This window comes from Papilio xuthus, unplaced genomic scaffold (assembly GCF_000836235.2).
Source record: "Papilio xuthus unplaced genomic scaffold, Pxut_1.1 DF828780.1, whole genome shotgun sequence".
Lineage (NCBI taxonomy): Eukaryota > Metazoa > Arthropoda > Insecta > Lepidoptera > Papilionidae > Papilio > Papilio xuthus.
Window position 1 is genome coordinate 1,913,071 of NW_013529869.1, and position 15,095 is coordinate 1,928,165.

Consider the following 15,095-nt stretch of genomic DNA (forward strand, 5'->3'; position numbering starts at 1 on the left):
TGGCTTATACGATATATTTTACTCTATCGTGTGCTTAGACTCTATAATTTTATCCTTCACGTCACATATCAGCGACTACACTTGAAAATAAAACTTAATTAATTCCATTCAATGGTAATACAATTTAAACAAAATACTCATCACGAACGTAACCAAATTTGGCGATGCTCCCAGATTAGGAGCGACCTAAATCCAGTACTATTGTAGATTATTCCAGGATCGTGATGTAATCTACGGCTAAATCACGAGATAGCAATATCTTTGGCCGATACAAACGTGTTAGTGGGTTATTAATACAAGCGATGGTTAATCTCATTAGGATTGTCTTCTACGCCCATGCTACGCGTCTCTACGTCACTACGAACCTTGATAAAATTGCACCATACATACATTGGGAAGATTTATTCGTTCTGTTATATAACACACCTTATTAGTTCCGGCTGAACATTCCCCACGCATTATGTAGCATACCGAGAATACTTGTTTGATCCCGATTCACTGTACAATCCAATATCAACTAAACGTCATAAAATAATCTCATGCAATCGTCCGATATTGTTATCGTATTTTAACTCTTTAGTGATTTTACAATTTTTTTTGTTACTTAATGGCTATATGACAATTTATTTCAGATATTAACTAACGTAAGAATACTAGTACAGCAAGAAAAAAAAAATTAGTTTCTTTAATTTATTTTATATATTTTCGGTTAAATATTTCTTGGGACATAACTTACTCTTAACTTAAAACCAGACAGATTACCACAAATCTCCTAATTGCTTATCAACCGCTAGTTTAATTACTTGATTTCCGTGTCAATTAAATCTTAGAGTAGTTCTCGGACATACATCAGTATTATAGTAAATAGAGTTGTGTTTGGGCAACCGCCGCGCCACTTCCCGTGCTGATAATACGGACACGGAATATCCTCGACGTTTCCTGCTTGCGCAATCCATCCAGCTGTATCCATCTTTGACCATACCAAATATTAAACACGAATAAATAAAGAAAATTATTTTATTTACATCATCAAAAATAGCAATTAGAAAGTCAAAATAAGATACGAAATATAAAAAGCCAAAATAATGGCATATTACATAATACAAGCTAACACCGGAAAAAAAAGAGCAAAAAAACTACAGTAGTATTCAAACATATTACCAAAGTTGTCACACATATTATCAACCGGGGCTAGATTAACGAGAAATATAATAACAAAGTACATTAATTAATCAAAATGGAAAATATCAAATCCATTTCATAATCATAGAATAATTTTTCCATGTAAAAAGGATGCGACATAACATGGTTTTTTTCTGATAACAGCTAAATGATAACGATTTAAATAATAGAAAATTAATTACGACAATAACATTGAATGCGTATAAACGCATTAAAAAGATAATGCATGACAAAAAATATAACAATTATCCTTACAAAACAGAACATCTGTTATTAAACTAAACTCCGCGGCGCAAAATTAAAAAAAAAAAACATAATTAGTACCCTATGTATTCTTCTAGGTTATGTTCTATATGTATGCTAAATTTCATCGAGATCTGTTCAGCCGTTTAAACGACCATTCATCCATCCATCTAAACATTCGCAATTATAATATTAGTAGGATTAAACAAAGTAAGATCTAATGATAAGTACTTGAGACGATACTTTGTACTGCCAAATTAAGTGATTCAAGAAAGATTATACCTAATAGATATATGGTAGATAGATTCTTGCAAAAGTCTTTTGACTCAAAAACCCAGTAACCAAGCTTACAATGAGGATAGAACCTTAACCCTTATTGTCGCAAGATTTCTTTTTTGAAGAAAAGCAAAAAACAAAGTTAAAAAAACTAAGTTAAACATTATTTTATAGTGAACGTATATTTTTATAAAGTTGTACGTATGGTATACTATACAAAATGAACACCCTTATGTTCATTTTGTATAATTTCTAAAGTCGTCAGTTTTATCATTATTATTATCGTTACTACGCTCATCGATTTAATAATTGAACTTTATACGATACATTCTTATATAAAATGTTGTTTGCCATATTAAACGTGTCCGTTGAAATAGAATTTATTTTTAAAACGTACTTATCTCTTACTTTGCATAATATAGTCGCGCACAGACTGCGAGGGGACGAGTCGTATCGCTTCTACCTGCTCTATGAAGATATTCCGAATGCCATTGCCACATTGCAATTTGGATACCCCAAGACTTTTAAAATGTTACACTAAATTCGTTATTTTATTTAACCTTTTATTTTTATTGTTTTGATAAAAGAGATAAGTTGATTTTAGTATTAAAATTTCATTAACTATGTTTAAGAATTCAAAGATACAATTCACTTAATTACCAAAATTAAATACAAAAGTTTGTATAACGATTACATTTTATTATTGTGGACCGAAGTTATACCGGAAAATTAAGCAACATTTTAGTAAGTTTGTGGATTAGTATATCTCGTTATTTTGTTATGCTATCCTTGGAAGTCATGTTGGAATTTCATCATAAAAACACAAAGAGAATACACGGATTCTTAATTAACATTCTTTGGTAATTACATAACGTAATGTGTTAAAAAAATTACAATGAAGAACTGACAACTCTATCTGTAAAATTGTCAAAACAGTTAATAAAATTTTAAAATGTATATGTTTAAAATTTTCTGCAAGATCGAAACGACACTCCTGAGAAAAGACTTTCGTCAATTTCAAGAGTACGTTATAAATATTCTTGGAAAGTTTACATTTGACTATTTTTAGTACGTAGCTCTGTAACTATGTAAAAATCACAACTAGTAGTACTGTCTTGTTCACTCTCGCCGGTTACTATCTAAACGAGGCATCGCAAAGCCAACTGGACTACGCAAGCTTTCGCAAGTCACTCGGTCGTAAATCAAGTTTGCGCATCGGAATTTAACGTCTAAGCGAGGTCGTTTGTTCGGTTTTTTTTAACTAAATTTGCCACAAATAGAGACATGTTTCTCAAATTATAAGAATCAATGTTTGACGGAATGCGGCACGTGTAAGATTATTGCTAATATTATTGGACAATTGCGATTTGGGAGGGAAAATTGTGGACGAACCATTTTAATACATCGCCTTGAACTATCAGCGTGCTGGAATCCGCCAATAGTTTATTTGAACGAAAAGAAATTATCAAAGCCGGGATCAAAATTAAAATAGAAATTGTTAATCAGCTGGTAATATAGCTATTCTCCTGGTACATCGGCGCTAATTATACGTACTCGTACGAGTACTCTTAAAATAAGCGGATATTATTAGATGGAGTGTACTCACACTGTTGGTGTAAAAAAAGAGAGTGATTTAATTTTATTCGTTCCGTATAATGTTAAGACGAACCGTAAAATTCCACTGTCTCTGTTTTTCCAAATAGAAAAACAGTTTGACATGTTTTTATACACGTCGCTTCGTCGAAAGTCATTTTAAGATTTACTGTTTGTAATTTTATCTAGGCTTGTATAGGTTGGGGACGCAAGGTCGACTGTGGGCAGATGGCCGTTGCGATGCGCCTCGCTTCTATACATTTTTTATTCCACGCCTCATCCGTTATTAACATAGCTTATTACACCTTACTTGTTATGCATACCTGGTACTTTTTTTGGTACATGAATAAAATACAAATTATTACTGCAAAATAATCGTCGACAACTGAAAGCTTTGAGACAAATTAATTTCATTTTAATATTTATCAAACGAATATAATGCGGATGTTTAATATGCAGTAAAATTAATAATGTCAAATGTAAGATTTGTTATTTACTATTACGATCGAGATAAACAGAAATGCCAGTCGTTACTTTAGTACTGAACCATATAAGGTGTGAAAAGATTTTACTTAAACTGGAGGTTTTAAGAAATATATAGTTGTTTTAAGTTTGTAGACAGAAGTAATAAAACACTATAAAGATAAAATTGAAGTCATCGAATTTAATGCAATAAAAGAAAACGTTTCTTATTTTTTACAAGCCCTGTAACTGTAACAACTGAGGACCCACACAGTTCCAATACCCCAGAGCACCAAAATAGTTCATTAAAGATTTTTTTAATGAAAAACATTAAACCAAATTTTTACTAAAGAATCATTTGACTCTAGATGCAAAAAGCCAATCTTATATATACCTGTATTGATTCCGAGGTGCGAAATTAACACGTGAACTCGTCGATTACTGAAATTCTTAACATTTTTTGCAAGATAGCAAAACACATGAACAATATCTATGATGTGTGGCGATGTAAAAAATACACGTTGCTAGGAGAACCGGTGCGACCGCATACCTCGCGCGTTGCCGGCAAGGCCTCGGCGACACCTGCGCTTTCCCGCTCCTCCTACCGCTATCCGCGACGCTACCCGCTACCACTACCCGTACCGCTATCCATGTTGACTTTTCCCATAGCTTTCTCTACAGTCTATAAAAGCTATACGAAATTTTAGGCTACACACCCTTATAATTTAGTCACCTGAATTCGGTCAAGTGTGAAAATGAATTTTTCAAAGTACAAATTTAATGTAATTTACGTTAAATTATATACCAAAACGTATCTATAAAATATATTACTTGTGACAAATGACATTATAAAATATACAAAGAGTGGCAGGCTGTTGTCGCACGCCGGGGCCGCTGTGCGATCATTATGGGTACTTGACCCAGCAATTTACTTTATAAAGTACAATTTATGGATTATTAATAGACTGTACGGCCGAGACAAAAATAGCTTCTTGTATCACATTGCCTCCGTATGCAGCCAACGACGATGCAAAATTAGAAAGCAAACATAACAACAGATATGCAAATGTTTCCTGCCCTCCTAACATATCGTTTGTACTAGAGAATTAATATATTAAATGATATGAAGTCTATTGTTTCAAGTATTTTAGGTTGGTATTAATAATCTTTATCGATTTTTCTATTCTATAAAATATAAAAATTGCGTTTTGTACAGTACTGCTCTGAAGTAGGAAACTTAAAACTAACAAATTTATTAAGTGATACCATTGATGTTGGTGTTGTAAGGACGAGAAAGCGTATAAAACGCAAGTCAACACAAACAGTTTATGCCAGCGAATTGCACAGTCGATAAATGGCACGGCTCATTAAAGTAAGCGGTGCGCGGGAGCACTAAGATATTATCTGATGGTATAAAAAGCCAAACGGCACCCTCCGTCGCGACGGCGCTTAACCGCCTGTTCACTGCTACAGTACTCGCACATTTAATAAAGAAAACTTTACCTTAACCTAAATACATTAATGTTTAATTCACTCAATAGATGTCTCTAATATTAATTAACATAATCTCAACTAAATGACCATCACGCAAATTAATAAATCATAAAAATTCCATCAACGGTAACACAACTCATCTATGTTATGTCGCACGCGACAAAAAAGACCATTAGGTAAGCAAATGTATATTTTAATACAGAATAAGCGATAAATCTCGCTATGGGCTTTCGAATTCCGCGCAAGTCATCCGACCAGGTGAGATTGGCTGGGAAATACCACACACATATGTACTAAGGTGCACAACCTTACATACGTGTTCGGCCCGAATGTGCACATATAAAGTATTTAATATGTCTTATTTTACGATCCGGCTGCTATCAGCGCACGTCCGAGAATAAATTAAAGATTGCAAAGAAAAAGAATATAGATAGAGGATACAGAGAACGATGAAATAATAATGGAATGCGAGTTGTTCTAAGCGTGGTAGGAAGGTTCCGCATTGGAAGTTTTTTCGCTGCGGCGCCTGCGCGTGCGACGCCGTCTTGTCGCCGCCCATCTGTTGATGTCTTCGTAGCAAATCAATTAATTCAACGTTCATTAATAATAAGTTAGAACTTAGTTACTACACTACTGAATTACAGTTTAATAAATATTATAGCTATTTTGCAACAACTGCTTAACTTCTTCAATACTTAACGAGTTTAAGGTGTACTAATTTTATGATATTTATAATTATAATGTTTACAAAAAGTTTTTAACCGACCTAAAAATGGTTGTCAATTCGTCTGTATGTTTATTAAGTAAAGCTCGATGATAAAATAAATTAATGTTGATTGTTTTTATATTTACGATAAGTCAATTTCTCGTTACAATTACACGTACAAGTAACGGAGGCTCGTGTTGATTTTGTTTTGTTTATGTTTCGCACCGGTCACTTTCACATCCGTCCTCGCCTCGAGTTCCGTTAACAATCCTCTGTACCGATTTAAAATATTAATGTGTTACGTAACGTACGATTACTTCGTTATAGAGAACCAAATTATAAAGGAATACAATTTATTCAATTTTTTGTGTTATACTGGCCGATAAAAATGCATTTCGTGTACGTAATTAGCACTTGAATTGGTTCTTGTTTAATTATCAATATACTTAGATAATCATCAGTTTATATAAATCCATTAAAATTTGTTGCTATGGAGAAACGCGAGATGTTTATACCGTAATAGAGTCAAGCGAAATATTCCATTTTATATAAAAACCTTAATTCAGAAATTACTATTTAAAGTATTTCTTAACAGCTATCACTATCAGTACATTATCATAACCAGTAAAGTTCCGAGTCATCACCAAATTATTAGACAATCGGTAAAAAAGTCGTAAATTATATATGAAAAATGAGATCTCTCGGAATTCCCAGAAGCGCGCAAGGCCACTAATCAAATTACTAGTTATTGTCTAGGTGTGAGCCTGTCGCGGCCGGTACTAAAACATTATTATTCTAAACTTGGCGCGTGATAAATTGATTTAGTGACAGTGACCACCTTGTGGGCATACAAACGTCTTTTAAATACAACCAAGAGACGATTATGAGTGGTGTTAGCATTGCCCAGCGTCTGTGGACAATGTGATAAATAAAACATCAATCGTCCATAAGGCCTTTGTAATGTAACTAAAGACACAATAACATAATGGTCAACTCAGACCGCGTTTGTAATACATTACAAAAATAAAATAAAACCAAGCGAATTATACTAGCCGCCAGTGCTGTTTTTGATGAGTCGGGACAATTTAATGACTCTAGAAATTGTTTTAAGCCCGAATGAAATTAAATTTTCATAATTTCTTTAACTAAATAGTGTTAGGATGAAACTCCGACATTGTACCTTTGTATCAGCGCAACACTAGCCCTATTAAAAAATCAACGCTTAAGTCCCCTGACTAATCGATCTGACACTTAACTTAGTAACAAAAGCACGCCATTCGCTCCAAATGATTCCAACTAATATTGTCTGAAAATAGACTGTTCAGTTAAACATTCATGTGTAGGAAAAACTGAGAGCTGATTAATCTGAAATATCCGACTAAACAGATAAAACTGAAGGTGTGTTGCTGCCTTAACTTAGTTAGTATTTGAAACCATACCTTACAAATGCAACGGAAGCAGCTGCTCCACTCGTGTTCGAGCCGCGAGTCCTGCAGCCGCACCGCCTCGCCCTCGTTGGAGCACGGCGCGCGCTGACCTTCTGAAATGATATTACAATATTTAATAAATAATAAAATATAATAATTTTATAATAAATAACAAAAACATGACAAAGCCAGGAAAGAATGCGAACGAATAAAAACCTTCTTCAAAATCGGTAGTCATTTAAGATATATCCTTCCTACAGGAAATCATGGAAGAAAATATCCACGGCTAGATTCATTCATATTACAAGTCTATAGATTGATTACTGTAGGCTTCTGAAACCAAATTCTCCGCTTAAAACATATTGTTATCTCTGTTTTATCAAAGACAAAACAGGGATGACGATTTGGTTTACATAGAGATTTTGATGTCGGAAACCCAGGGTTAATGAATGAGCTGTTACTTTAATTATCTGTTAGGAATAATCACAGTAAACTTAACTTTTAACATAAAACTTTATAGAAATGGTAAAAATTGCAGACAGTTAACATATTTTTTTTTAAGAGAAGGGGTAAACGAGCGGCATGAACACCAAGGCGATCAACGACACGCATGGAGATCTGCAACACCAGAGGAACTGCAGATGCGTTGCCGGCCTTTAAGGAAATGGTATGCTATGGTATGGTATGGTATTTGTTTAACCATATCTGTTTATAATCTTACATTAATCTTGACCTAGGAAAGACCACGCCTTTGCATTCCTCTCCACTATTATGACAACAATCTAGCTATAGCTATATATCTATTAAAAAGTTATAAAAAGCTGCTCTATAACTATAATAATATGATGAGCTAAAAATATTTTATTTACCTAAAGTAACAACATTTATTCATAACATTCGGAGCGGTGAGTCATCGTGATATTAGCGGAAAAATTACGAAAATCATCTCTTTAGATCCAATCCTTGCAATTGCAAAAATAACATTGTTAATTAAAATAATTATAATTATCTTTAGGGTCATAAATAAGTTGGAATAACATTTTGATTGACCACTTAAACATATTTATACCACTTAAATATAAATTTCATAATATTTAAATTACAACCCCTTCTACAAGAATTAATAATCTTACTAATATTATAAATCTGAATGTCTAGATGAATGGATGGATGGACAGATGTTTGTTTGAAGATATTTACAGAACGGCTGAATGGATCTTGCTGAAATTTTGCCGTAGATGTAGAACATAATCCGGAAGAACAGATAGATGACTAAATAATTTTCTTTTTAATTCCGCGCGGACGGAATCGCGGGCGACAGCTAGTCAATACTACAAATATCGTCACGAATTCAATCAAATATATGAATACATCATTATGGCAGCAACTTTCTTATCTACAGCCTTCTGTGAAATTATAATCACCTACAAAAAATACTTCCTTTTAATGATGATTAATTTGAATTGACGTCGGTAATGTCATGCAGATAAATTTGAAAAATTAATTTGTTTTAAATATAAATATCTTTATAACTTATACTTGGAACAATAGAACTCAACCCGGATTTGAACCCGGAAATAAAATCTTGATTATTCCTTTTAAAATGTTAGTAATTAATAAATGCGTTTATATTTTCTCGAAGATTTTTATAAACCTTAGATTTTTACTTGTTTATAAGGGAACCAAAAGATCAACTTTATCAAACATTCTAAAAACTATTTCTAATGTTAATAGAGGAATAAAAAGTGCCAGATTATTTGGTAATTTACATTACTTTGCAAAGAGGTTTTTTTATTCAACAACTTTTCCTTTAACCTCAATGTCTTATAATGTTATTATGCCACAGATTTAAACGCATTTTACTTTTCATAACAAACAAAGGTAATTAAACAATAAATTGGATTACACAAATGACACGAGATTAATGCGAATGTTTAGATGGATAGTTGGCTGGATGTTGGAAGGTAGCTTCGAAACGGCTGCATGGTTCTCGTTGAAATTTGGCGTACATGTAAAAAATTGCCTAGAAGAACACATTGACAACTAAATAAATTTATTTTTTTCCCCGTGGACGGAGTCGCGGATGACAGCTGGTCTTTTACAAATCTAATAAAAAGGGAAAACTGATAAGTCATAAAGACAACTTTCCCTGCTCGTGATAATCACACAAAATGTGACAGGTGCAAAATAAATATTTATGTTTGAAAATTGTATTCGAATTTTTCTCTGATTTTGAATCAAACTTGAGCATCATAGAAAGTAAAGTTTACTGCGTTACAAAGTTGCTTCTATCATTGAAAATATCCATTTATATAAACTTACTTATAACGTAAACTTAACATCCACTAAAAGAACTACTATAAATTTCTAAATTCCCATATGAAGAGTTTAGAAACATAACCATGCCTTTGCTTTAAAACTAGCTTAATCCAACCATTCTTATGTCAGACAAATTTATTTTACTTGTATTATAAGTTGTTTCAAGTTAACAAACAATCAAAAAGTATATAATCACGTGAGCTATTTCGCGAGTTGCGCAGGCGCATGCGATTCTGTTCTAAAAGACGGCATCCGACCAACGTCCCCGCGTGTCGCGGATCACATTTTTACCTTGATTCAGATTGAGCCACGGATCCGCATTCTTATTACGTATGTACATAGCTGTTTCGGGCGCCGCGCCGTCGTTGCTTTGCTGACTCCCGCGTAAATATTTCTCTAATTGATGTTTGCGCGTCAGATTCGCGATTTGCATATATCCACTATTCACTATCGCAACACAGTCCGACCACACCACATGTTTTTATGTTAATAATGCATATTATAACTTATAATAATAATACATGGAATACTTTGGAATATTTTTATGTATTTTATAGGCTTGTAAATGTGCGAGAATCTTTAAAAATTTCCATTTAATTGATAATTCTTTATTCTTATTTTTTTTTACACTAAATCTGTCGATTTAAGGTAAACGACGTATTGCGATATAATGCGGATATCTTTAGGCAGCTATCACTTTGTAATTTTACCCAATTTAAGTGATCACTTTCTCGTTTGCCACGTTTGGTTCAGGTTATTTGTTATAATATGTTAAAAACATCCTTTTACTATAACATAAATTTAATCTTAAAGTAAGATGACGAATATTTGGTTGTAAAGATGGATATACATGGATGGATGTTTGTTAGAAGGTTAATCCAGGACTATGACGATAGCCTTGTCACCCCTAAATTAGTGTTGGCTCTGAGACCCTCAGTGGGGACGTATCTCACTATAAGATGATAACTGATGATGAACTCCAGAATGGATTTATGGATCTCGCTGAAATTTGTCATAGATGTAGAGCACATAGGGTAAATTAAGTTTTTTTTTATTCCACGCGGACCGAATCACGGGCGACAGTTTGTCTTTTATAAGTAACGAAAAACTACCTTCATATTATGATCCTTTAACATATGACAATTTTAGAAAATAAATATTTCTTTTCTATTTTCACATTGATTTGACACAAAATATTTACATTTCATAATAGCCATATCTCATAGCAACGAGCGGTTTTCAAGGCTGTTGAATAAATTATTGTATCTCCGAATTGTAAGTCAACAAATTATATATTTGGCGATGTTACGGAATTGACTCACATACATAAATATGTTTGGCATGTTATATACATATATATAACTTATATAAAAGATTTAAATACTACTTGGCCCGAATTTACGACTTCAATAACACTGAATTAATAAAAACCTTAAGGTTATCGACATCCTTGTTGTAAATGGGGGTTTTAAGTAACCAAATTAAGGTCACTTTTTATTTTATTTGTAGATATAAACTTTATTTTTTGTCTTTTATCAGATACAAGCTTTTTTTGCTAACGTTGTTCCCTGCCAGAATCTTTTTATTTTTATCAATATAGTCTATGTCGCCCGCGACTCCGTCCGCGCGGAATTAAAAAAATATATATACCTATGTCTTCCAGACTATGTTTTACATTTATGCCGAATTTGGTCGAGACTCATACAGCCAGCCGTTTTGCAATGTCATCTGATCCAAAACAAAACTTTTCTTATAAAATCCCGGAACATATAACGCCCACATCAATAGCATAAAGTTTTTAATCTAAATTAAATTACAATGGTCTGCTGAGAGGATCATAGACAAAAAATAACTGCGGACCGTTATTTAGAAGTCACATGTTTAGATGTTCTTAATTTAAAAATTGCATCTTGCAATAAATTGCATTCACTACTGATAACTAATATGCTGTGTCATTTGTTTAAATTTAATATTAACACAAGATAAGTGTTTGCCGTTTAAGAGTGAAGAGCCATGGTTTGTTGCGGTTCAAGTAATTATTTAAATATGTCTGTACAGACCCTACAGAAACACTTGTAACGTTCATTATTTACTTACAAGGAACCAACAAACCCTTACAATGTTTGTACATTCAAGAGTACAAGTGAATAAATATTGTCTCGTTTTGCAATGAAGGATGTCGCCGACACTATATTAACAAAGACAGATTTTATTTTATAAATAAGTAATTAAACTCAGCTTTGCGGTTTTTTATAGTTTAAGGTGACGACTGAGCCGCAATGCCGAGCCGAGTCTAGCGGCTTCTTCCACCGGAATTTGCCAAAAGAGTGAAGTGATCGCTACCCATAGATTTGCCGTTAATCAACAGAGAAGGGCACGAAAAAAAAGGGGAAAGTTGCAAAGTCTAAGTTAAAGTAATGCAAAAATTGTAATAAAAATTATGTCGTTGCAAACATGTGATGTGTTGAAAACAATATGCACAAAACATTCTCTATTTTGGTGAAAATCTACAAATTACTCGTTCTGAAATATATCTAAAAGGAACAAGGAATTCTCTTCTGCATTTTCTCCCGTTTGAGCGTTTGGGCCGTTGAAATAAGTTAATGGTATGTTAAGAGAGTTTACTTGAAATACACTAGATTACTAAAAAGTTAGCATTTGTTTTGTTTTTTTTTTAATGTATAAGATCCACACGCAACATAAATATTCAAAGCAATGCATTCCCCGAGTGAAACCGAAGAGATTGCAAAAGAAAGTAACATTACGTCGCACCAAGTTTACTTCAAAAATAATCACGATGTTTTATCCATCATTTAAATATAAGGTGTACAATTTCACACCAACCCGCCAGGAACAGTTACCGGTTGTTGCAATGCTATCTTATGGCCATGTTCACAACGAAATTCAGGACTAAAAGATAATTACGACCGGTTTTGAAATCATGTCAATCCTGCTTAAATAAAACTGGTTTTTATCTTCTCCTTTCGTTCTTTAATCCATAATACAGTTATAATAATATTTCTCAATTTGTTCTCCACATTGAATCGGTAAGAAATCTATTAAAATTCGACGGAATTGCAAAATCATGCTTATAAATAGTTTTAAAATTTGTAGGTAAGCCTCGGTGTAGGTGTCTCTAAATAGCTAGACTATCTTCTGTAAATCTTATTTTCTATTGGAAATTTAACGAGAAAAAATATATATCACAGAAATCTAATATAAAATTATACTGTCCGTCTAAATGAGATATTGTTGGTGAGCATACAGTCAAGGTGTGTTGGGCATATTGTTGCGCAAGCGGGTCTGAGACTGGCGACTCTCGTACCTCGCATAGATCACATGTCGCTCATTCGTCTGTAACGATCTGTTCTGCCAGCTCTAGTCACTGCAGTAATTGCCAATCACACCGAGCAATTTGTTATTTTCATACATTTCGAGAGATTAGAACATGTCATAGACAACTGATATATGGTACGCATGTTGTAAAATTATACGGAAAGGACTTGAAATTAATGATCACTGCGTGTAAATTAAAATCAACAGTTTTAAAATTTTACTACAGAAACTTAAGAGGGTTTTAATCATCGGTATATTAACAGGAAAATATGCTTAGAGGAGAGGAGAATTTAGAGATTCGAAACACTATTCTTGTATGCTAATAGATGAAGTTAATTAAATTGACACTCACTGATGAGACCGTTGTCAGCTGTGGCGAGGTGGTGTGTAAGCAGGAGTGGTAGCAGCAACAGCAGCGGTAGAAGCGGAGGCAGGAGGGGCGGCAGGAGCGGTGGCAGGGCGCGGGCGGCAAGCGCGGCGGGCGGGGCGAGCGCGCGGCGCGGGCCTCGCATGGTCGTTAGGCCCCCGCGACCATCACACCCCCGCGCCGCGTCCTCTCTGCGCGATACCTGACAAAATACACACCCTCATTAAACTGCTATTACGACTATAGAACTAACTAGCCCTGCAACAGGCCACTAATGCCATATAAGAACTCTTGTTCAATTTTTAATAAATTTAGAAATCCAGAAGCGAAAATGTCCGTAACCCGAGCCCGTGTGTTAGGGGTTTAGTTAACCCCATTTAACTTGAGAGAAGAATATAAATAAAATGTTTCCTCAAACTGAAAAATCGGATATATGTAAATTCAATGTCACTTATAGGCCACAGGTTGTCACAATGTCATCCTGTACTAAGGTCATTGAGCTAGATATCTTATATATAAAATTCTCGTGTCACAATTTTCGTTCTCATACTCCTCCGAAACGACTTGACCGATTCTCGTGAAATTTTGTGAGCATATTGAGTAGGTCTGAGAATCGGCCAACATCTATTTTTAATCCCGCGCGGACGGAGTCGCGGGTGACAGCTAGTTAACGTATAAAATATACCAAAGCTTTTAAACTAATCAGTAGTTGTATTTCTTAACACTTAACACCTACTTTGACAACTATAACCTTAAATTAACGCTACTTGCTTGATAAAACATTGCTTAATCTGATCTAATTCAACATGGCGGTTAATCATGAAGTTAAATTATTTCACAACATAATGACCCGGTTTTACCTGATCGAAATTCATCAACAAGTATCAAAATTGAATTAATTTGCTCAAATAATTCACTTTTGATCTATTTTTTAACTTAAAATTAATTCAACCTTCTAAAAAATTTTAATTGGTCTTTATTATAATATCATTATTTAGTTTTGCTAAGTTTCAAATAAAACATTAATAAAATACGAGAATCTTTACGTCATGTCTTTATCGATTTCTATCTGATAAATGTTCTATAAAATAAATAATCGATTATATCGATTCCTGCAAAACTTCTCTTACAAATAAGAAACAATTTAAATTCGTGCTCAGAAAAAATAATAAGTGAGATCTTTAGGTTTACTTTGACTCACTATATGTAAGTTCATATACTAAGGTAAAGTTAATTGCTTTAGACGTAAATTACGTCTAAAACGACCAATTCCTTTTAATCAAAGTCGGTTAAGACTTTATAGAACCAGAGTAGTATAAGTAGTTATAAATATTTTAAAATTATTAAGTCCTAACAGAAAGAGTGTTTTTAACCTTTGTTTGTTGTGATTCACCGAATGGAAATGGTCCGCGCCTTCACTGGCCGTAAGCCGTTTACCTCGGTCGCGACACGCGACAAATACGTTGAAACACGCATAATGCAAACATGATTCTTCTTTAGTCACTTATATTCTTACGTAAACGATTAGTTATATTACGAAAACAATAAAATAAGTATAGTTCCTTGTTTAAGTCACAATTTGAAAAAGGGATTTTCCAATCAACTCGGCTGAGCCATACTAATTTAAGTGTAAAGTGTCAATTTTTGGTGACATTAATTTTCATTAACCTATAACCTTTAGTTTATAACA

At 33.6% G+C, this 15,095-nt stretch overlaps 1 protein-coding gene across 1 annotated transcript in view; it reads right to left on the reverse strand.

Moving 5' to 3' along the window:
- Positions 1–15,095, reverse strand: part of cv-2 (crosveinless 2-secreting protein) — a 49,922-nt gene that overhangs the window by 12,754 nt on the left and 22,073 nt on the right. The window contains exons 2-3 of the mRNA XM_013326911.1: positions 13,391–13,607; positions 7,396–7,496 (exon numbers count right to left, since the gene is read on the reverse strand). Of these exons, the coding sequence (XP_013182365.1) occupies positions 7,396–7,496; positions 13,391–13,550 (261 nt within the window). The 5' untranslated portion in view covers positions 13,551–13,607. The remainder of the gene's footprint in view (positions 1–7,395; positions 7,497–13,390; positions 13,608–15,095) is intronic.